This window comes from Podarcis erhardii (genome assembly GCF_964252035.2).
Source record: "Podarcis erhardii genome assembly, chromosome: Z".
NCBI lineage: Eukaryota > Metazoa > Chordata > Lepidosauria > Squamata > Lacertidae > Podarcis > Podarcis erhardii.
The window spans coordinates 9,128,984-9,153,342 of record NC_138504.1 but is presented as its reverse complement, the minus strand read 5'-3'; the positions used below and the strand labels follow the sequence as shown (position 1 = coordinate 9,153,342).

The 24,359-nt window shown below is 44.7% G+C and overlaps 1 protein-coding gene across 2 annotated transcripts in view; it reads right to left on the bottom strand.

Annotated features, from left to right (window-relative positions):
- Positions 1-16,060, bottom strand: part of MTM1 (myotubularin 1) — a 41,271-nt gene extending 25,211 nt beyond the window's left edge. The window contains exons 1-4 of one of the 2 annotated variants that reach the window (XM_081848070.1): positions 15,837-16,060; positions 3,546-3,632; positions 3,136-3,202; positions 429-523 (exon numbers count right to left, since the gene is read on the bottom strand). In XM_081848070.1, the coding sequence (XP_081704196.1) occupies positions 429-523; positions 3,136-3,202; positions 3,546-3,632; positions 15,837-16,022 (435 nt within the window). In that variant the 5' untranslated portion in view covers positions 16,023-16,060. Of the gene's footprint in view, positions 1-428; positions 524-3,135; positions 3,229-3,545; positions 3,633-15,836 lie in introns of those variants that run through there. The other variant, XM_081848069.1, reaches the window with a different exon arrangement.
- Positions 16,061-24,359: the final 8,299 nt, after the last annotated feature.

Below are 24,359 nucleotides of genomic sequence, written 5' to 3'. Positions count from 1 at the left end.
GTTCCGTTGCGCCAGAAGTTGTTTAGTCATGCAGGCCACATGACCCAGAAAGCTGTCTGTGGACAAACACTGGCTCCCTTGGCCTGAAAGTGAGATGAGTCCCGCACCCCATAGTCACTTTTGACTGGACTTAACTGTCCAAGGATCCTTTACCTTACTAGCTAGTGTCTAAGGCATGGACTAAAAATAGGTTTAAGTCAAAAAGCACCCTCTGCAGAATCCCCTTTTGCTTTCTGAGCTGTAGAACGTGAGGGGAAAGTGGTGTTTGCTTCACATTGCATCTGAGCAATACAAGCTGGGCAAATTCATAATTGTAAATCAGGCAAATTCAACATGGCAAACTGCAACTATAATCAAATTTAAACCAGCAGATAAGCCACTTTAACCAATCCCTTCCATCCCACGTTATGCTGCTATAGAGTATTTACCGATTCCACGCTTCTCAAGTACAGCCTGTAGTTTGTTATGTATAGTCTTCCTTTAACAGGTCCATTAAATGGGCACATGTAAATGACTTCCTTGTCTGTGGAAGCAACAGTAGTTATACATTTAAAATATTGCAACACAGTCAAAAATCATATTTATTTCTTTGGGACAAAACAGCAAGGATTTGCTTTCAATTCAGATAAGTGGCAGAGCTTGCTTATACCAATATGCCATACCTCTTTAAAGCAGGAAATTGAAAATAGGAACACAGGAAACTGCCTTGAACTTAATCAGATCAGCTTAGTATCAACTACAGGCTGGAGTCTCTGTCACCCCTGCCTAGAGATACCAAAGATTGAACGCAAGACCTTCTGCATTCAAAGCAGAAGCCACTGAGCTGTGACACTTTCCAAAACACCAGACAAGAAGGAAATAACCACATAAATAGCTCCAGGTGCCCAATAAGGCTTTGTGTTTGGGAATGCAGAAAGCTGCCATGTCCACTTATTGGTCCACTCTCCAGGGTTCCAGAGAGACTCTTTTGCTAGCACTGAACCTGGGACCTTCTGCATACAAAGCACGTGCAAACCCTCTCTTCCTATGAACTTACCCAGATCCTGTGATCATAATCTGACGCCTTTCTTCCTGTGCCTCCTCCACGGGAGGTCCAGTGCTGGCAACAAGAGAATAGGCCTTTTCTGCAGTGGCTCCCTGTTTGAGGAATGCCCTCCCTGGGGAGGCTCACCTGGTGCCTTCATTATGCACCTTTAGGTGCCAAACAAATATGTTCCTTTTCAACCAGGCTTTGGGCTGACTAACATCCTGCATACTTTAAAATGTGTTTGTCTGCTGGGGAAGGAGGTGTCAGTCTTTTGTTCTGTTCCTCTTTCTATTATGTATTTCATGTTTTGATCTTGTATTTTTATGCTGTGAGCCACCATAAGATGTAAAGAAATTTAACAAATAATAAATGCTCTACTGCCGTGTTATGCCCCTTGCCATAATATTCCTATCTATATTATTTTCAAAAAAGAGGTAATACAAAAAAGGAACAGGTAAGTACAGCGCTTTCATACTGCTGAAGAATTTTTAAAAATCTCTCCATACCCTTCCCACGAGCAATCCATATCTCCATAGTACTCTTGAGCAGCTTTTGGCACATGAGCAGCCTTCCTCTACCCTAAATACTGTAATACATGAGTTTTGAAGCTCACAGGATTTTCAAAAGCAGTATCTGTGAAGTTCCACAGGCAGTGTTCAAAACTCCCTGTTATAGGCACATTTTGCAAAAGGGAATTTCATTAGCACAAGCAGTTTCTGAGCTCTGGGCGCAATACTGCACCTAAGATTTCAGATTAAAACTGCCACTGCTGAAAGGAAAGGAGGACCTTTTTCTGCCTCCCCACTTCCAGCTACTCTCTGAAGACTGGAGAAGAGACCCTCTTAAAGATATTAAGGGGGTGGGCAGGGGAAGGACTAGACCATGTGAAAAATGAACATAATATTTCAGCTGCTGTTCATTCATTTTCAGCTTTGTATTCTTGTTCCAAAAAAGTGTGCCTAGACATTCCATTGTTACGCCCATTACCTAGGTTTAAGGTGTCATTTAGTTCCTAGCTTTCATATCTCTGTTTCTAACACTGTCCACAGGACAATCCAAATGGCTGAAAGTGCCCCTAGTGTAACTTGGAACCCATCCTGACTATGTTAAATGGACATTAGCAGCTGCACCAAGTGATAACTTGCACAAGAGAAAACAGCCACCACAGTCCAATTATGATAGGATTATTTCTGAAAGTATTGTCTATCAGGCATAGATGGGCATTGCTTTACGACGCCGGAATTGAATATTGGCTCCTGCTAGGTCTTTTTAATGCCTGGCTGTGGTTGAATGGACAGCTACCAGCACATGTCCAATTGGTCAAGTTACAGTTAGTAACTTGAACTCAATACAGATTTATGTTTATTATTATTTTGCATTATACAGAACCAGGAGCCACTGTTGACAACTTGAGAGAGCAAGAAGGACCAGAAGATTTGGGGATGTAGGGAGAAGAGCAGCGGACACAGGGGAATGGTTCTTAGCTCAGAGGCAGAGCATCTGCTTTGCATGAAAAAGGTCCCCAGTTCAATCCCTCCAGGCATCTCTATGTAGGGTTGAGTGAGATCCCATCTGAAACCCTAGAGAGCTACTGCCAGTTAGCACAGGCAACAATGAGCTAAATGGTCCCTCAAAGGCATCAGGGATCAAGCAGGGATATAAGGGATCAGGTATTGTGGACCCAAGTTGTTAAGGGTTTCGCAAATTAATACAAGAACCTTTAACCTGGTCCAGTAGTGTAGGGGCAGGCAGTACAAGCTCTTAAGCACTGGAGTTATGTGCTGGAGACAGTCTGTCCCTAGTAGTAGTCTAATCACAGCATCATGCTCATTTTTGTTTTTGTTTTTCAGCTGAAAATACCTCACTATCACTCGCGTTTCCACCCTGCAAGCTAGATGCTCTTTTATAAAAAAAATAATACTCAGATAATACAATAAAGAACAGCCTAGATTCTTCCGAAAGTGCTAGCTCTTGACACAGTGGAGCTTATTTTAGTGGGGGACGCTAAAATATATTATCCTCCACTTGCCCTGTTCATGGATCTTCCTGTACATTTGAACTGGCTCTTGGGAAATTGATTATGCACAACTGTTGGTCTGTGTTTTTACCTGTCCCTCTTGTTTCCCCTGGTAGACGAGGTATTTCTTCATTGCGTTCCCAGTTAGTTCCATCTTTCACAGGCTAAGGGGAAAATAATATCAAAAGAAAAACCGGTTAGATCATGCAGTTTTGTCATGGCCCTGCACCTGCAAACTTCATATCAGAAGAGGAAGCTGAGAAATTACAGAGCTCTAGTACACGCTTGGTGTTCCCTACCTTTCCTTTCAGGTATTAAGTTTGAAGTTTTAAGAGAAACAGACGTTACAAACCTAAAGATGTTAGGAACAATCCAGATCCTCAAGCACAAAACTAATGACAGCTAAGGGCTTCAGAGATAGATGTCCAGAAATATTATTGATATATATAAAAAACAAAACAAAAAACCAAAAAGAGAAAGACAATTTAAACCAGAAAATACACTTGCCTTTTTAACTGAGGAGCCCTCGAAGGAATTTGAGTTACATCTAGGGGTTGATGAGGACGCCATGCTGGGGGGGGAGGGGATCTGTTAAGAAAGCAAGCATACACTATGTAAAATTTACCTGGATTGCAGACATTATTATATTCCAATGCCACACTTTCAAGGGTGGGGGGAAAAGATCATTTCAATAAATGCCTCCACTTTTACTCATTATAATCACAATACTGGATGGCTTCCAAAGATCTCACATGCTCGTACACTCAAAGTTTTTTGGAAAGTGAATTAAAACATTAAAAGTGGTTCCAACAATGGTAGCCAGCCAAGCCAAAAGAATACTTAAATAGCAGAAGTTTCCATTTGGGGTTGAGTGTTGGTAGAAATCAGTTTTTTTTTAAAAAAAAGAGTTAGCCACTTTCACCAATCCATTTTAGCAAAATTGAACACATCCACAGAAGAAAATGAAAACAGCAGTAAATTTCCAGTTTTGATTCCTGAAGTGAAGCACTTACAAGATGGGTGCTTCCACCTCCTTGATGGGACTCCTTTAAATTGCTGTGCTAGTTTTGATTAATAGCAAGTGCATTGGTGGATTTTGGATTGAGGTGGGAGAGGCTGAAGTTCTCCTCCTCCTGATGCAACAGCCTCCACTACTGGCAGTGCGTTTTTTTTGCTGTTCCAGGCTCATAATGTACCTATCTGCCAATTATCTGATGAAGTGTTGTTGTTTTTTACAGCCGGGGCGCGGTTCCGGCACCTCTCAGGTAGCTACCATTGCAGGCCAGCACTCCCCCTGCCCACTTCTCGCCTTTACTGCCCACTTCTCACCTGAGAAGCCCAAAATGAACATTTCAAGTCAAAATGGAAGCTGGCCAGCATGTGCAAGTCTACACTTTTTTTAGATCTGACTCCACCTAGCTCCTAGCCACAATTGGTCAAGCTACAGGGCAGGGCCAATTCTTATTTCCTTCAATCCAATTCCTGTGTAGCAGCAGCGGGCTTTAAGCTTTCCAGCCAGGTGCTTACCATTGCATGACCGCACATTTACACAAGGGCTCTTCTGAGCTGCCCTCACCATCCACCTGAATCTAAGAGAACAAGGGAGGTGGGAGTGTATTTATTTGACCTGCACCAGAATCAGGGACTCAAACCAGCCAGGAAGACAGCTTGCCGTAGTTTTTATCACCTCTGCATGTGGTGAATGCATCTGCTCAAGTCTGCCCTGAGTCGCCTGGCGGCTTACTGTAACAACTTCAATGTGAGTAGCAGCACCTATTTTTCGGGGTGGTGATGTTGGGAAGCACTGAATATACGGTTGCTAAGACAGCAAATTTTGGGAACTCTCCAATTCCTCAAGAAGCAACCTGATCTGGTTAATAATAATAATAATAATAATAATAATTTATTATTTGTACCCCCGCTCATCTGGTTGATGGAAGAACAGTGATGGCAGAAAGTGAGGAGGAATTAAAGAACCTTTTAATGAGGGTGAAAGAGGAGAGTGCAAAATATGGTTTGAAGCTTAACATAAAAAAACCGAAGATCATGGCCACTGGTCCCATCACCTCCTGGCAAATAGTAGGGGAAGAAATGGAGGCAGTAAGAGATTTTATTTTCTTGGGCTCCATGATCACTGCAGATGGTGACAGCAGTCACGAAATTAAAAGACGCCTGCTTCTTGGGAGAAAAGCAATGACAAACCTAGACAGCATCTTAAAAAGCAGAGACATAACCTTGCCAACAAAGGTCCGTATACTTAAAGCTATGGTTTTCCCAGTAGAGTTAGAGCAGGACCATAAAGAAGGCTGATCGCCGAAGAATTGATGCTTTTGAATTATGGTGCTGGAGGAGACTCTTGAGAGTCCCATGGGCTGCAAGAAGATCAAACCTATCCATTCTTAAGGAAATCAACCCTGAGTGCTCACTGGAAGGACATATCCTGAAGCCGAGACTCCAATACTTTGGCCACCTCATGAGAAGAGAAGACTCCCTGGAAAAGACCCTGATGTTGGGAAAGATGGAGGGCACAAGGAGAAGGGGATGACAGAGGACGAGATGGTTGGATAGTGTTCTCGAAGCTACCAGCATGAGTTTGACCAAACTGCGGGAGGCAGTGGAAGACAGGAGTGCCTGGCGTGCTCTGGTCCATGGGGTCACAAAGAGTTGGACACGACTAAACGACTAAACAACAACAACGTCTGGCTGGGTTTCCCCAGCCACTCTGGGCGGCTTCCAACAAAGATTAAAAATACATTAAAATGTCAAATATTAGAATCTTCCCTAAACCGGGCTGCCTTCAGATGTCTTCTAAATGTCAGGTAGTTGTTTACCTCTTTGACATGTGATGGGAGGGCGTTCCACAGGGCAGGCGCCACTACTGAGAAGGCCCTCTGCCTGGTTCCCTGTAACCACACTTCTCACAGCAAGGGAACCGCCAGAAGGCCCTTGGCGCTGGACCTCAGTGTCCAGGCTGAACGATGGGGGTGGAGACGCTCCTTCAGGTATACTGGGCTGAGGCCGTTTAGGGCTTTAAAGGTCAGCACCAACACTTTGAATTGTGCTCAGAAATGTACTGGGAGCCAATGTAGGTCTTTCAGGACCGGTGTTACATGGTCTCAGCTGCCGCTCCCAATCACCAGTCTAGCTGCCACATTCTGGATTAGTTGTAGTTTCCGGGTCACCTTCAAAGGTAGCCCCACGTAGAGCACGTTACAGTATTCCAAGCGGGAGATAACTAGAGCATGCACCACTCTGGCAAGACAGTCCACGGGCAGGTAGGGTCTCAGCCTGCATACCAGAAGGAGCTGGTAGACAGCTGCCCTGGATACTGAATTGAACTGCACCTCCAAAGATAGCTGAAAGTCCAAAATGACTCCCAGGCTGCGCACCTGGGTCCTTCAGGGGCACAGTTACCCCATTCAGGACTAGGGAGTCCTCTACACCCACCCACCCCCTGTCCCCCAAGAACAGTACTTCTATCTTGTCAGGATTCAACCTCAATCCATTAGCCGCCATCCATCCTCCAACCACATCCAGGCACTCACACAGGACCTTCACTGCCTTCACTGGTTCTGATTTAAAGGAGAGGTAGAGCTGGGTGTCATCTGCATACTGATGAACACCCAGCCCAAACCCCCTGATGATCTCTCCCAGAGGCTGCATGTAGATGTTAAAAAGCATGAGGGAGAGGACAGAAGCCTGAGGCACCCCACAAGTGAGTTCACAGGGGTTTGAACACTCATCCCCCCCCACCACTAGTGGTTCTCGAAAAAGCTCCAGAGATGTAACAACACTAACAGTAGTTAACTTACAAACCACTGTCACATTAAAGCAATTATTTAACACTTGCAATGTGACATCACAGGAAACCCAACTATCCCTGTTAAGGTATCACCACAGTAAGATAGCACTTTTATCCTGCAGATGGGGTACCAAGGCTGAAAGACAGTGGTTTGCTTAAGGCGGTCTTCCTTAACCTGGAGCCTTCCAGATGTTTTGGACTACAATCCCCATTATCTCTGACCATTGGGAGTTGGACTCCTACATACCTGAAAGGCACCAGGCTGCAGAACACTGGCTTAAGATGTGAGCTCATGGGGCAGACAATATTTGAACAGGAGCTACTTAGCTCATAGCTCAGGTTTCTTAGCTACTAGGCGACACTTTGCTCTCAAAGATTCTGAATGCAATCCTACACCCACCTACCTCGGATGGAAGCAAGCTTTATTTGAAGAAAGAAAGGGTGGGGGAGCAGGTCTTTTGAGGCTGCATGTCAAGTTACTGAACATTACTCTCTCTTATTGTTTTATTTTGTACCACTTGCAACTTGGTAATCTGCGGTCAATTTATTGTTATTATTGTAACTGCTTGCTTAATTGTTTTCATATCTGGCACGGTTCTATCTTATGTTAGGCATTCTGACAGCCCTTTTTGGTCTAAAGATGTGGGCTGCAACTGATAATACATATCTAAAATTAAACTTCTGAAGCTAAGACTACAATGCTTCAGTGGGTAGTATTTCTGCTTAAACACAGTACCTGCCCAGCAGAATAATATTTCCAAATAGCATCCTGGGAGTTTTGCCATCTTAAAAGGGGAAATTCAATATAGACGTTGCTATGTAAAAACACCCACTTTTTCTTCCCATAGAACAGATTATATGAGTTGTTTCTGGAAAGCTGCCAAAGAAAGACTGCAGCAGAACCTGAAACGGTACTCTATCCAGAGTCTTTAAATAGCAGAAACTATCCAATTATTAAGCAGCAGTCATTGCCATGCCAGAGTTCGTTTCTATTGTTTTAACCCGGTTTCCTGGAGCTGTGCATCCCTGTCTTTAGATCATCACTACTTGGGACTTCAGGAATCCCCAGAATATATATCCTTCAGCAGAAACTGCTTGCATTTCAAATAATGTACTTTATAAACTATTCATGAAAAGATAGCTATTTACTACTACTCAGAATGTTTTTTCCTGAAACCCAAGGCTAGTAATATACCTCAAAATCTAGCTGCCAACATTTCTTAGATGCCATTTAATAAAATGTGATACTCATGGGAAGATCCAGCTGCAGCAACGAAGCTCAAGACCTCTGTTAATTTCTTACTCATGCAGATTTGTAGCTTGCTACCTTCAGGCAAACATTTCCATGCTGACTTGCATATCACACAACACAAACATGCATCTGCTCTGGAACCCCTGTGCATTGCAGAATATTGGGGCACATTTTCTAACCAAGGGTGCACAGCCAATTCTCATAGCAGATACCCCAGAGTCCAGGTCCACTAGGCTCAACACTGCCATGCATGGACTTCATATGCAGCTTAGAAGAGGTCCAATGCTTCCCTGAAGCTGATCATTGCATGAGGAAGAGGGAGCAGAAAGCAACATGTCTCTGAAATCAGCCCCATGAAAGCTCCCAGGACACACAGTGAATACCTCAAACAGGCCACTGGGCAAAAAGACAAGGATTCCAAATAGGACCAAAGAGAGGGTTGGCCATATCTACAGCATGCATTTCAAGCCCATTTATACCACTTTAACGGTTATGACTTACCCTAAAGAATTCTGGAATTTGTACTTTACTCCTCACAGAGCTACAATTCACAGCACCCTTACCAAACTGAAGTTTCCAGGAATTGTAGGGTGAAGCCATGTGCTTCAGATGCGTGGTGTGGATAACCCCGTGCAGGGGACCGAAACCCCGTGCAGGGGACAGCAGGCAGAAGATAAGAGTCATAAAGAAAACAACGTTAAGGGATAAAGCCATGCATCGCTTTGGAATTCTGGAACGAGATGTGGATCCTGAACAAAATCCAAAGTTTTCTGGAATACAAAACACCCCTGCAGGCAAATGAAATTTGTACTGCTACCAATGTGTACACTGGAACCTCTTTGTTTGTTTGGCAATGGCAAGTCGTCCCCCCCCCCCCAAATTTGTGCCCATCTTTTTAGGATGACGATGCAGTAATGCCTCTGAAAAAACATTTACTTTGGGACTGTGACCCAGGAGCTAAATGACCCGAGGTATTATATCAATCTGTATATTTACTCAGCCGGGAATAGTTCCAAACCCACAAGCCTCTGCATGATTCCTACCAAACCTCTTGCGGAGAAAATTATATCAGTGCATGAGCTAGAGATGCCAAGGAGCCTGAGGCAGGTAGACAGATGCTTCTTCTTTTAGCTTCCGTCATGTGTGGCCGTCCTTTAGGAACCAGTGCTCTTGAGAGCAGCTTGTTCAGCTGTAGATATGTCATGTTTTGGACAATTCAGAAGCATTGTAGCCACGTATTTTAATAATTCTCCAGTTTTTGCTAGCTTATTTTATCTCCATTCATGCCCCTTGGATGTTCCCTATATAGTGAAGTTGAAATGAAACTTGATAGTAAAAAAAGGGGGCGGTGGAGGAGAGTGCAACGGCAAATGCAAAAGCAGCAACTTTCTCACTCTCCAAATTTTTGCTCTCCTACAACTAGCCTGTTTCAGAGGGATGAAGGGTATCATCAGCATTATTTCAGAGTGGCTACAGAGCCTCAATGTTCTGGAAGACCTGCTCAAACCTGCTGGTAATGTAAGGCTGGCTGAGAAAATATGGCTGCCCCGGAACAACCTAGCTCAAAGGCTTATTCTTTCTTTCAAACCTAAATGCCTTAAAAACAAATGTGGGGTTGTCCAGTAGCCCAGTTTCAGGCCAGAAACTCTAAAAGGCTACACTGTAGTTCTCAACACCCACTACCAACAGTTTGGGGGCACAGCAGACATTTTCTGCAATCCAATGTTTGCTTCCAACCATCTGTTAGGAATCATTGACATCAGTAACTTCCACCAGTAATGAATAAGTACTTGCTTTTAAAAAGTATTTTTAGTCCTTATAAACAGGCAAAGGCTTCTTTCAAGGTGCAATGTTAATACATTTCTTCAATCTAAAAAACCCCCAAATACTACAGTCAACATTTGTCTGTCTATAATAGAGCCTATATTGACATAGAGCAGGCAGGGAGCAGTCATTTATTATAACTGAGTTATGGGAAGAAGGTAGAAAGATGACGTTACTGCCTTCTTTTTAAGGTGGCCTTCACCTAGACAAGAGTGAAGAGACCCTTACCTCTGTAGACTCAAACCCAAGGTTTTCCTGTAATTTGGGCCTGCCTGCAAACTGGATACTATTGATTGAAAATACACTGGGGGGGGGTGTTTGAGGGGGGAATCAGCCCGGAGCCTCTCTCAATAAGCCAACAGAAAAATTAAAAGTGATTGAGAAAAACTTCTCATACATCTAATTCAGCTATTGCTTGAAACAGTTTCACACAGAGAGAAAAGGGAATGTCCTGTCAAGCCTTAGAACCAAATCCTAAAATCAATTTTACAAAAATAGTTCCATTTCAAGCAACAGTTGAATCATAACAATTTGCAAGGCCTTTCACAATTTTGGAAGGCAGTACTAAGCTGCCTCAGGAAAACATATATAAAATGAAATAAAAAATTGAGTAAAATAATAGCACACCCCAAAAGATTGCTTTAGAACAACTCCCCTTAACTGCTATTAATTTCTGAATTTCCTCCTAGAACACTACTACATTTTAATCCAGTCAAAACATTACAGAGTATCCAGTTTGTTTACGAAGAAACAACTTTCTAGAGCTAAAAATAGGCCAAAAGAAACTGAAGCTAGAATCCAAATTCACACAACTATGTTGTGTAAACTATTTCAGTACAAGGACTTAAGAGATTTTTCTTGTGTTGCCTATTTTGCAGATTCCAGCAATATTAATAAAAAGGAACTTCCTGTGTGAGAGTCTCTGCCTCACATAAATGCACACGCTCTCAAAGAGATCAAGAAACTGCGCAAAGTATTGGAAGACACAAGATTTGCCCACTCTGGAAGAATGACAGATGCAAGTGATAGACTATATGGAATTGGCAGAAATGACTGGCAGAATCCGAGACCTGGGAGAAGAGTCAGTGGAAGAGGACTGGAAGAAGTTCAAAGAATATCTCCAAAAACATTGTAAAATGTTTGAATGTTAAAATGATGTTGGATATAAAGATAACTTGGCATCAGTGACATAGTAAAAAGAAGTATGCAAAAATGTTTTAAGAAAAAAGGGTGAAAAGACCAGAGTAAAATTATGTCGAAACTAAACAAATGATATAAGGGATTAAGTTATAAAGAACATGTAAAAATGGATTTAAAAAGAAAGGAAAACCGAAGACATAATAGGTTGAAATGTATAATATTAAATAAGATTGGAAAGAGGGTAAGGAACTGCTGAATTTGATTGTGTAAAGGGGAACGCAGAAAAGGGAGATGTGAGGAAGTCAGGAAAGAGGGTTATGAAGATGGTTAGTAAAAAATTGGATTTTTATGTTTTTCTTTTCTTGTTTTTTTCTGTTATACCTTTTATTGTGTTTAAATGTTTATGTGGAATATTTGTTTTAGTATGTAAAATTTCAATAAATATTTCTTAAAAACAACAACAAAGAGATCAAGAAACTTCAAAACTCTGGCATCCAAATGGCAAGTAAAGTTGCATGGTCTCATGGGGAGACAAACGCATGCAGGAGTATACAAGACAACTACATACTCACACATGCATGAAAGTACTGTAACTTCTAATACAGATTCCATATAAAAAACAATAGTAACTGCAACCATCTCTGTAACTCAGTGGAAGGTAACACTATGGGGCAGCTTAAAAAAACAACAACCCAAAACCAACCAACACCTGAAGTTTTCTTGGCTTGCTATCACGACACTGTAAAGAGTTGTGGCACTAATAAACAAAGCTGTTATAATGCAGCACCTGCAACAAGTCATCATAATTGTGGTCAGTTTCTTATTTCCAACAGTGGGCTAGATCACCTGCTTGCCCACTATAACTTTCCTGCTGCAAAGGAGCACCCTATCACAAGTGATGCCATACAACGGGGGGGGGGGGGGAGAGCTTTTTCTGCTCAAGGGCCACATTTCCTTATGGGCAACAACCTTCCAGGAGCCACCTTCCAGTAGAAGAGGAGCCAAAGGCAAATGAGGCTTGAGCAATAGGTGCAACTCTTACCTTTGTACAGCAGGCAACATTCCAGCCTCTACAAAAGCCAAAGTTTTCTACACACATGAACACACAGGCACACCTCTCTCCATTCCAGCCAGGCAAAAGCATCTAAAGAGTGTACAGAACAGGGACAGTGAAGAGTGTGGCTTGGGGAGTAGGAATGCTCTGGAAGGAATGCTCCCCAAGGGCCAAACAAACAGCCTTGAAGGGCCACATTTGAGTCCTGGACCAGAGGTCTGCATGTAATTACTGCAGGTTCTCCCAGTTCCTTACTGGAGGAGGAAGAACTTTGCCTACTGAGTTCCTGAATGGATGCTCCAGGGGAGGAGGAGGGTCACAGAGCCTCTGCAGGCCTGTGAACCAGCCAAGACCAAAGGACTAAAGAGCCTAAAGAAGCAGACTTTAAATTTTTAAACTTTGATTGCCTCCTTCTTGCCTATAAAGTACCATTCCTATAATATATGACTGAGAACATATGGAACTGGGCAGAGGCCCTTCTCGGTACTGGTGCCCACCCTGTGGAACGCTCTCTCACCAGATGCAAAGGAAATGAGTAACTATATCTATATAACCTTTAGAAGACATCTGAAGGCAGCCCTGTATAGGGAAGTTTTTTAATGTTTAATGTGTTATTATGTTTTTATATACAGTGGTACCTCGGGTTACATACACTTCAGGTTACAGACTCCACTAACCCAGAAATAATACCTCGGGATGAGAACAGAAATCATGCTCTGGCGGCACAGCGACAGCAGGAGGCCCCATTAGCTAAAGTGTTGCTTCAGGCTAAGAACAGTTTCAGGTTAAGAACGGACCTCCGGAACGAATTAAGTACTTAACCGAGATACCACTGTATGCTGGAAGCCTCCCCGAGTGGCTGGGGCAACACAGTCAAATGTGGAGGTACAAATAATAAAGTATTATTACATTTAATAAATTATTATTATGACTATATTCTTCAACTGATGTAAGGGTAGCCAACATGGTGACGTCAAGATTTTGTTGGACCTAAACTTCCACCAGCCCAAGCCAGCACAGTGAATGATCAGAGATGATTGCAATTGCAGGACAGCAAAATTTGGGGGGCTTCACACTTGATTTCTCTGCACCAATGACATGAGACTCATTACAGCATTCATTTCATGAGAATGCCAAGTAGCCTAAAGATCACAGTTGGACACAACCTGAAGCAAACATGTAAACCAGCGAGCAAAGCTTAAATGCAAGATATATTTGCAAGATCATGACTTCAGTTTGGTAGCTGGGAATTAGATTACGGCTATGAAATCAACACCTATTATTTGATATATCTCCATTCAGGGATAAAACAACATATGAAACAATACATGAGTCAGGGAAAGAATTATGTAGACAACGCAGCCAAATAAAGAAGACGCCCCAAACGTAGAATGCTACAATATTCCTCAATGCTCAAAATTCGGAATACAATGCATTCAGAAATCACCTGGCATTACATTACAATATTTCCCCAACAAGAGGCTGAACCTCTGCTGAACCTAAACAGGAAAGCCACCATACTGTGAGAAGAACTTACGCACAGCATGCTAAGAAAGAAAAGGCAAAGCTCCTGCACAAAGTCTTATTTGAATCCATCTAAAATAGGGCCAAATGAGGCTTTCTAAAAGCTTGTGGGAGGAAAACAATAGGAGAGATGAGGGAGTGGCAAAACACATGCTTTGTTCATGTTCAGTCCTTGGCATCTCCAGATAAAGGGTCTGGTGACAGGTGATGGGAAAGACTAGAAACCCTGAAGAATCATTGCCAGTCAGAGTGGACAACACTGGGATAGATCAGAGAATCCTAGAATTGTAAAGTTGGAAGTTGGTCAGGAATCTAAACCAAAGTATCCAGGACAGATGGCCACCCAACCTCTGCTTAAAACCTCCAAGGAAGGAGAATCCACCACCTTCCATTCCACAGCCAAACAGCTCTTACCACCAGAAAAGTCTTCCTAATATTTAGTTAGAATCTCCTTTCATGTAACTTGAAGCCACTGGTTCGAGTGCTACACTCTGGAGCAGGAGAAAACAAGCTTGCTCTATCCTCCATGTGACAGCCCTTCAGATATTTGAAGATGGTTATAGTATCTCCTCTCAGTCTCCTATTTTCCAGGCTGAACATACCCAGGTTCCTCAACTGTTCCTCAAAAAGCTTGGTTTCCAGACCCTTGACCATCTTGGTTGCCCTCCCCTGAACACGTTCCAGCTTGTCAACATCCTTCTTAAATTGTAAAACCCGCCAAAAAAATAAAAAATAAAAATTGTAGCACCCAGAACTAGACAAAGTACTCCAGGTTGGGTCTGACCAAGGCAGAATAGTGTGGAAGTATTACTTCCCTTGATCAGGACACTATATCTCTGGTGATGAATAGGATTAGCTTTTTTTGCTGCTGCATCACACAGATGGGAAGGTAGTCTAACCTGCTCAAAGGCAGCTTCCTATGTTCCCAGGAGGTGAACATCCCCTAGCAGAGGAAACAGTGAGAGTGGGAGAAAAAAAAGAAGATAATCCCATCATAGGTTGAGACTGAAAGGGAAAATAACTAACAGTGATATAAAACTACAGGGGTGTAGCTACTGTAGAAACCTTAGAGGTATGAAGAAATGAAACTTAGGAGAAAATCTGAATTAGAGGAACTGCAAAAAAAAATTAAGTGGTAAGTCAAACCACTATACTGATATAGAAGTGAAAACAATATAATTAGAAGGAGCTCTCATTTAGTGGGGGAATACTATATATAGAGAATATTCATCCATACAGTATGCAAGGACATATGGAAAAATGTGTGTAAAGGGAGAGGCGAACATATTAAGATGTTAAAGCACACAGAACACACATGGGGGAACCTGCTGAATGTGTGCGTCCATGAAAGCAGGCAGGTGTGGGATTGGTACTTGTGTTTGAAAAAGAAGGTGGGACTGGAGTGGGATGAAGGGGGAAATTCCTTAAATGGAACAAGAGCACACCTTTAACTGGCAGGTGTATAAATGCATTGGGGGAACCTGAAGACAAACAACAGCACACAGGCTAGGAAGCAGCAGGTCTCAACGGGCACCGCCGCATTCCCAAGCCTGACTTATGGCCAGTAGCATAAAGATGGAGTAGGGCCCCGAGGCAGCCCAGGGGGGCTACTACTATACCTGTGTTTCCCAACCTGTGGGTTGTCACCTGCAAATGGCCCACAGAATCCTGCACAAGTGGGCTGCGGGCTCCACAAATTCCCTTTGCATTGGTGCCCCGAGGGACGGTTTCAGAGGAGGCAAATCTGTGCCAAAGTGGTGGCGGCCACACAAAAAAGGAACTCTGGAGTTCCCCAAAACTCACAACAATACACCATGCCAAGTAAACCTGAACGAAGAAGGTTGGGGACCACAGGGGGCAGCTGGGGAGGCCTCTCTCCATATACATACACATACACATACACATATCCATGCACATATCCATATACAGTACAGTATGTTTGTGTGTGTGGAGCCACAAGCCCCCTCCCCTCGCATGAGGAAAGCTAGCACTTGCCCACGCACCCTGATGTGCCGCTTTCTGCTTGCGGGGGAGGGCGCGCTTCTGTTGCCGTTTCAAGGCGATTTAAATCTGTATTCCCTTCGCCGCCCCCCCCCCGCCCTCCACGAGCTGCAGCCTGAGGTGGAGCAGTCGCCACCCACTCAAACCCGTCAGCCCCCCCCCCCCTCGCGGGCAAGGCAGGCCTCAACCGCCCACCTTCCAAGGAAGGGGGAAAGGGCTGCCCTGAGGCTCACCGAGCTGTAGCGGCCTCGTCGTCTCCGTCGCCAGCGTCCCGCGCCCTCCTCCTCCCAGCCCCCGCTTTTTGTTTCCCCCCTTTGGGTCACGTGACAACAGCTGACAGGAAACGGCCGCCCTCTTTCGGGGTCGGAGCGAGCGAGGCATAGTTTATACGGGCAAGAGGGAAAGGAGCGGGGAGTGCCGGGAGCTGTAGTCCGAGGGGCCTACGCCCTGACGTCACGCGCCTCTCTCTCTCTCTCTCTCTCTCTCCCCTCCCCCTCCCAGTGCTTGTCGGGAGATGTAGGCTCTTTATAAAGCAAAATCTGCACTCTGCCTTACCTCCGCTTCAGAGCAGAAACTGGTGGCTGCGACTTTTCAAGGGGCGATTCTGGACCCTGGGCTAAAATGATTTGTTTTGTTTAAGGAAATGGAACCTTGAGAGCTGGAATGGGCTCCCTGAGGGTCATCCAGTCTAACCCGCGAGCAATGCAGGAATCTCGTTAGGAGGACGCTGCTAATGTGCCAGCAGCTTTATCGATGCTGCCAGCACCTGGTGGTACCACAGCAATATTACACAATGAATTAATTTCAACCTCTATAAGCAGCTTACAAATATATATATATATATATATTAAAAATATCCATCAAAGTAATTAAAAATATTCGAAAAGACAGTTAAAATTAGTAGTAAAATTTAAAAAACAAAAACCCAGTTGAAATGCATCCATAACTTCTGGTCTAGATAGGCTTATTTATCTATTTCTGCTTTTATACCCCACCTTTCCTCCCACTACTCTCAAGGTGTCATACCCATTGTATCCTCAGAACAGCCCTGTGAATTAGGTTTGGTTTAAGCGGCAGTGAATAGGTTAAAGGCGCCCAATGAACTTCATAGCTTTGTGGAAATTTGAACACTGATTTCCCCAAGACCCTCCTTGTCCAACACACTGTCTGTGGGTGGGGGCCCTCCTATCTACATACTGCCGAATGCGTTCTGGATTTCTACCATAAAGTCCTGCTCTGATGGCACTACCTGGCTGGCGGACTGTAGAGAAGGTGGGTTGTAATGTCCTGTGTAAGGTTGGAAGTAGATTTCACCTGGTGCAGGTAAGAATTACACCCACACCTTGAAAAACACTTGATGTTCCAAGTGGCTGTAGCAATAGGCAGGCCTTATTACAGTATTTCCAAACTCTTACTGATGCAGTAACACTTTTTTGTTCATTCATCGCTTCTGAGACTGGTTCCAGTTCCAGTTTGTAAGTGCACCCTTTAAAGTAAAATAAAGTTTATGACTTATTTCCATGAATACAGAACAAAATCATAGATAGGTTTTCACATAGCAATATCTATCAGTCAAAAGTAGACAAACGCATTGAATGTTGTCAGTACTAGCAGAGTAACTTCATTAGATAAGAAATAATTCTTACAGAGAACACAACCATCTTCCATTCTGGAATGTGGGTTCTACACAGATAGGTTCTGGCAATATCCCTAATAGTGATGGAGCACTGATGAAAACGCTAAGGAGAGTGTGGCACTAGTTCACATATTACGTTTGTTCACACCATTCTGCATCTGGAGAGAGTTGTGACTTCATAAAAGGAAGGTGGAAGGGAAAGAAAGAAACAGATATGTATTAAAAAAATTATATTAGTGGTTGATTTTTAAAATTTTCATACCAATACCTGCCCGGAGTCTTCTTGTAAAATAAGTATGGAATAGTTCCTTAAAACAATAAAACAAGCTAATGTCTTTTTGAGCTCTATTACTTGTCTTTTTGTCTTTCCCCCTTCCATAAAGCTTTGCATGCACACACTGCCATTTGCAAAAAGAAAAAAAGGACTGCACTGCTCACTCCGCACCCCCCCCAATCCCTGCTTCCTTTTTCAGACTCATGTTTGTGTGCTGACCTCAATTCCTCAGCGGTGGCTACGTCCTATTTAAAGCCCACTTCCCCACCTTGTCCTTTTACAGCACAGATTGCTGGCTGAATCCATATCTCCGTAGCTGAGCAAGGCATTACCTTGCAGTAAAATGAGGCAGCAGCCCGAGGCCTAGGCAGGACAAGTGAAAGAAATTGCCAGCGAGAAGCACAAACTCAAATGGCACATATTGCTCTATCAGCAGTAAAGTGCATCAGACCTGCCACACATGCTGTCAAAAATAAGAGAATAATTTCTCTCCCTCTCTCACAGTGCCAGAAATTAGAGCCACACACTGAAGTTCTGTACAGTGCCCCCAATTTGATTGCTACACTCACCGTGGCAAATATTCCACCAAGTGTGACGAGCTCCAGTCTCAGCCTTGGAGGTGGAGGAGGCAAGGATGGGCCTGGAGAGGGGGTGGCTATGGAGAGTCACCCTAGAACTCCTCCTTTTTAGAATCAAGAGGTGGACTTCGCGCTTTCAAATTTCAGCGGTGCTCTGTGCAATGCCAAAAATTTGGTAGCCCCCGCCCACCTCTTGCCTTCCATTCTAAGTCATTGGGTGGAACTACACATGGGGGATGGGGGGACAGGGACTACGACGCTATAAATAACTCATAAATTAAATTGTTATAACAAAAAGAGAAAAAACCGCTATGGAAAATTGTGTAGAAATTTGTTTTTTACTCTCTGGTGCCATCTGGTGTTGGATTTTTAAAGCGCGTTCAAAACAGTGTTTCCTTACTAACGTCCATTGCTGAGGTGCCCTCTGCAGCACCCTCTTGGCTCGACACCCAGTATGGGTTAACCAGATGTGATCCCCTAAACCTACCTCTGCTAGAAGAGCCTCAGAAGGGCAGCTCAAGGAATGACCTGCTGCCTCCCTAGACCCAGCTCCAGATGCTTGGAGTTGGGGAGGTGAGGGCGGATCATCCCTGGCCAGTGCCAGGGCAGGAATAAAACTTCATTCACAGAAAGAGGGTCACAGCCGAGAGGTGTCTTGAACCCAGGTCTACCTTGTCTGACCCTTTGCTACACCACACCGGCTCTATTTATTGCATACCCTTTTCTGGCTTGTGGGTCCCTCTCCCCTTTCATATGCTACAGTTCCCTTGTACAAACTTGTGTGAAAGTTTTTTTCAAATTGAGACTGAACTTCTGCACTCCTATGCAGCTGTATTGAACATGAAGCTAATGGGTGTCACCAAAATGTTACTTTATCTTAAGATGTCAAAACGACTCAGTAGCCTGGTTCGGACATCACACCAAGCCAAACCATGGCTTAGCACAAAGGTGGGGTCCAGCAGAGGCGGTTTTGGGGCAGTGCAACCAGTTCTGCTTCACTGGCCACCAACACTAGAGGGTGCTACAGTACTTGGCAACTATAACATAGTGAATTGACGGAAGGTGAGAGGCAGATGTGTGTGCCAAATTTTGGCCTCGCACAGTGTGTCACTGAAATTTGAAAGACCAAAGCCTGTCGCTAGGACCAGGAGAGGAGATTGCAGCTGCTTTGCTCTTCCCCAGCCATTCTGCTGCTGCACAAAGCCATGGCTTTGCTTAGTTTAGTATGGCATCTGAATCTGGGTTCATGGTTTAAGTCTCCCCAAACCCTGAGCTGTAACCATGGTTTGCCCTGTAGGTTACAGCTTGTGGTTTGTCTGACTAAACCACAAGGTTTGAACAACAAACTCAGCCAAGCAAAGCCATGGTTTAGCTAAGCTCAGCAGTAGAACTGTCAGAAAGAAGCAAAACTTTGCTCCAGGTGCCTGCACATTCACACAGAGCAAAATCATGGCTCAGCATGGCATGCAAACAAGGCCAGTGACTCTGCATAGCCACCTAAGGCATAGCCACCATCTAGTAATTCTTTCCTTTTCCTTTTCCTCTTCCTCTTCCTCTTCCTCTTCCTCTATGTATTCACAGTACAGCTGCATTGGAAAGCCCAATGAGTTGTGTTCAGCATTTATCATTTTTTTCTGGTAAATGTCCACTGTATTTTTTAATTTTAATTTTTGCATTAAGGAGCATACTACTACTACAATTTATTACTTGTAGTAATAGTAATAATAATTTTGTTTCCTCAGTCACTCTGGGCAGCCTCCAACAAAACATAAAAACACAATGAGACCTCAAACATTAAAAACTTCCTGATACAAGGCTGCCTTCAGATATCTTCCGAAAGTTGTGTTGTTGTTTAACTGTTTGACATCTGACAGGAGGGCGTTCCACAGGGCGTGTGCCACTGCCGAGAAGGCCCTCTGTCTGGTTCCTGGTTAGCTCACTTTTCGCAGCAAGGGAACCGCCAGAAGGCCCTCGGAGATGGACCTCAGTGTTCAGGATGAGCAATGGGGGTGGAGATGCTCCTTCAGGTATACAGACCTGAGGCTGTTTGCAGCTTTAAAGGTCAGCACCAACACTTTGAATTGTGTCCAGAAATGTACTGGGAGCCAATATAGATCTTTTAGGACAGGTGTTATATGGTTCTGGCAGCCACTCCCAGTCACTAGCCTAGCTGCCACATTTCCAAGTCACCTTCAAAGGTAGCCCCACGTAAAGCGCATTGCAGATGATCACACTGACCAGATGCTTGGAAGCTGTGGCTGGATGGTTTTGTGGGAGCTGAATGAAACTAAATCCTTCGAAGACAGAGGTCCTCTGGCTGGGTCGGGATGGTATGGGGATGAAGGACCAACTCCCTTCTCTTGCGGGGGCCCAATTAGTGCCATTGCCTTCCGTTAAGAGTTTGGGTGTATCCTTGACGCCTCCCTTTCCATGGAGGCGCAGGTTACAGCAACAGCCAAGGCGACATTTTTCCACCTTCGCTGCATGAAGCAGTTGGTCCCTTACCTTTCCCGCCCCGACCTGGCCACAGTGATCCATGCGACGGTCATCTCCAGGCTTGACTCCTGTAATTCGCTCTACGCGGGGCTGCCCTTGAAGCTGACCCAGAAACTCCAGCGGGTGCAGAATGCTGCAGCGAGGCTCCTCACGGGGTCTCTGCCATGGGAGCATATTCACCCAGTGCTTTTCAAGCTGCACTGGCTCCCGGTGGAGTACAGGGTCAGATTTAAGGTGCTGCTTTTGACCTTTAAAGCCCTTCACGGCCTAGGACCCTTGTACCTACGGGACCGCCTCTCCCGGTATGCCCCACGGAGAGCCTCAAGGTCCATAAATAGCAACACCCTAGAGGTCCCAGGCCCTAAGGAAGTCAGATTAGCCTCAACCAGGGCCAACACTGGCTCCAGCCTGGTGGAACGCTCTGCCTCATGAGACCAGGGCCCTGTGGGATCTGATTTCTTTCCGCAGGGCCTGTAAGACAGAGTTGTCCCACCTGGCCTTTGGCTTGGAGTCAGTTTGATTCCTTCCCCCTCTTTCTTTTTTCCTTTCTCCTCCTGTGCTGAGGCTGCATTTTAACGTTTTAATGTTGTATTTTAATCTTGTTTTTTAAGTTGTATTCAATCAACTTGTTTTTATTATTGGTTGTTAGCCGCCCTGAGCCCAGCCTTGGCTGGGGAGGGCGGGGTATAAATAAAATTTATTTATTTATTAGTAGTAGTAATCCAAGAGGGAGATAACTGGAGCATGTACCATTCCGGTGAAACACGGCACAGGTAGGGGGTCTCAGCCAGCCTACCAGATGGAGCTGGTAGACACAGAATTAACCTGCACTGCCATGAATAGCTGTGAGTCCAAAATGACCCCATAGTTCCGTGCATCTGGTACTTCAGGAACAGGGTCCCCCCACACCTGCCTGCCCCCTGTCCCCCAGAAACAGTACTTCTGTCTTGCCGAGGTCATAGGGTGCTGCCTTATTGAGCCAGAACACACCAGTCCATGTAATTCAAGAGAGGTGGCCGGAAGGTAGCTTTCTGAGTAATTTGCAGTAGATCATTGGCAAGCAGATTCCGACTCCCAACTGCCTTTAACACTACCAACTTTCCACACCTAAATTAGGGGCTGAAATGAAGAAAACTGACCAGGTGTGGATTTCTGTGTGAATGGACTGTGAACTTGGTTCAGTTCTAGTGCTGCTAACAAATCCCTAGGCTGAAACGAACACTGTATTAATTTTAATGAATGTCTTTTGCAGTTTGCTCTGGGCTCTGGTTGGGAATCTTGCATGCAGTTCTGGTGAGTGGGGATGACACCAATGGGTTGCATCTAATACTAAGTCCAGCTCAAGAGTAGACTCATTGTAGTTAATGGCTATGATTAAATTAATGGGTCTCCTGTGAGTAGGCCTTAGTTGGATGCCACCTAAAGTAAATCAGGCAAGCCTGTGGTCTGCACAGCGCCTGGTGTACAATTACCTAGAGAGTCCATGGATTTAACTGAGGTTTTTCTGCACTGCAAAACCACTAAGCTACAGCCCTTGTTTTCTGCATTGCCGCATAGGCGACATAATTTTTTATTTTATGAATGTGTGTTGTGTTTCTTCAATAGGAAACAAAAACTTACAAACAGTAGGGTAAAACAATTAAAAATGCTCAATAAAATGTTACAGTTAAAAGAAGAGTTCTGCACTGAAGGAGAACACCAAATACTCAGCTCTAAACTTCTTTAATCCTTGTGACCAATGAATCTTTTCCAGAAACCTGGTGTATTCCCCTAGGCTAGTGGAATAGGATTCTCCAGTCAATTAGCAAAGCTCTGGGCCTCTGAGAATTATCCTTTTTTTTTTACTGTACTTACATCCATCCTTTATTCCCCGCAGCTCTTTAGGGGATAATTCTCGATGGGGAGAGGGTGGAATTACATGATTTCTTTTCATTTGTATTTTAATGTGTTTTATTATTCCAAAGTGACCTCTCTTTGGGGTTTGGCAGATCAGAGTACTTACAGTAATCTTCTGAGGACTTCCTCATTACCAACCACCATTTGCACTCAGAGCAATGGAAGGAATTAAAAAGCTCATCTAGCAAATGAGCAGGGATGCCTGCACATATTAGCATGGAGCCAGGTAGCTCTTCAGAAACCCTGCACCCCAAGAACCAGCTTTCAGTTTCGAAAAGAAGCACATAAAATATTGTGGATAAAGTGTGTGTGTGTGTGTGTGTGTGTGTGTGTGTGTGTGGAGACCAGCTGAAGCTTTTCAGAAGCCAGTGCAACTTCGAGTGATCAGACGTTTAGCTTTGGTCTGGTGCTTCTAGCTGGTCCCCTGTTTCTGCAGATGTCAGTCCCCATGCCTTCCACTAAGTTGGTGCAGAGGTGCAGGTTCAGGCAGAGTGACCAAGGCAGTAATGGAAGACAATCATGCATGCATGCAATCAATCAATCAATCAATCTGCTCCTAACTCCAAGTGCATGGGCCCAGATGCAATGGGTGCAACACCATACCCTCCAAGTGTCCCAATTTTCCAGGTACAGTCCCAGAATTACGAAAGCCACCCCAGCCTCTGATTTCATCCCGGAATGTCCCTATTTCCCCCACCATGACACCAGCACTGATCTCGAGGATGAGCTGGCACTTGTCCTGAGCAGTGGCAGCAATGGCTGCTGCATGGCTTCTCTATGACGGCTGCTGCCAGCATCCTCCCTTGGGCAGCTAGTAGCAGCTGCAGGAGAGCAGGCGAGGAGGAGGAGAGGCTGCTGCCGCCAAGGCCCAGCCCCACAGTGATGTGCCAGCTCAGAGGGACAGGTAGATGGCAGGGCCATGTTGGATGGGGGGAAAGGGGGAGCAGAGTGCAAGAAGTATTTATTTTTATTTTTTATGCTTTGTGCATTCGTGTCCAATATTGCCCCTTTCTAAAATTTATTTATTGGTGTGTGTTTTTCTTTTTTGTAAATCTACCAAATGATAAAATAAAATAGGGATTAAGGGTTGTTTTTCCAGAACGGTGGAGGCCATGCATGCTTGGTCCCGTTGGTAGCAGTCTCCCTTCTTCTGACAGGAAATGCTCTGAGGGAGACACACTGAAAAACTGGGTCAGTTGGAGATGGGGAGTGAGAAATGTCATCTGAGGAATGTTGGAGGATATGCAAGTTGGCATAGGAGGCAACTGAGTGATCCTTGTGACTTCTTGTTTGCATTTATTACTGGGAAGGGGGATTGTAGCCCTCCAGATGTTATTGGACTCCACCCCCCCACCCCCAAGTCAGCATGGCCAGCTTCCCGCATCCCTGCATTAGTGGGAGGTGCTGGGCGGACAGACCCACACACATCAAGAATCCCTGTATAAAAGGGGGCAGGGGCAGAAAGTGGGGAAGGGGAAAGCAAGGGGAGAGTTGTAGTGCTGCCTACCGCTGCTGCTGAGTGTGGAGCAGAAAGCACCCACAGCATGTGAGGAGACCTGAGCCAAGGCAGCCACACCTTCCTCTGAGGTCCTTGCCATGCTCACCCAAGAGAATCCCCACTCACAAGCTCATCCTCCCTCCTCTCATGGAACAGAAGCCGAGATTATGGCAAGCACACCACAATGACGTACTGACAGGGCCGGCCCACCCATGAGGAAAAGTGAGGCAACTGCCTCAGGTGGCAGGATCTGTGGGGGCAGCAGACCCAGCTTCCAAGGAAGGCATGGCTGCCATACACTCTATAAAGGTTGGAGCTGCTGCCTGCTCGGCAGTGTCCC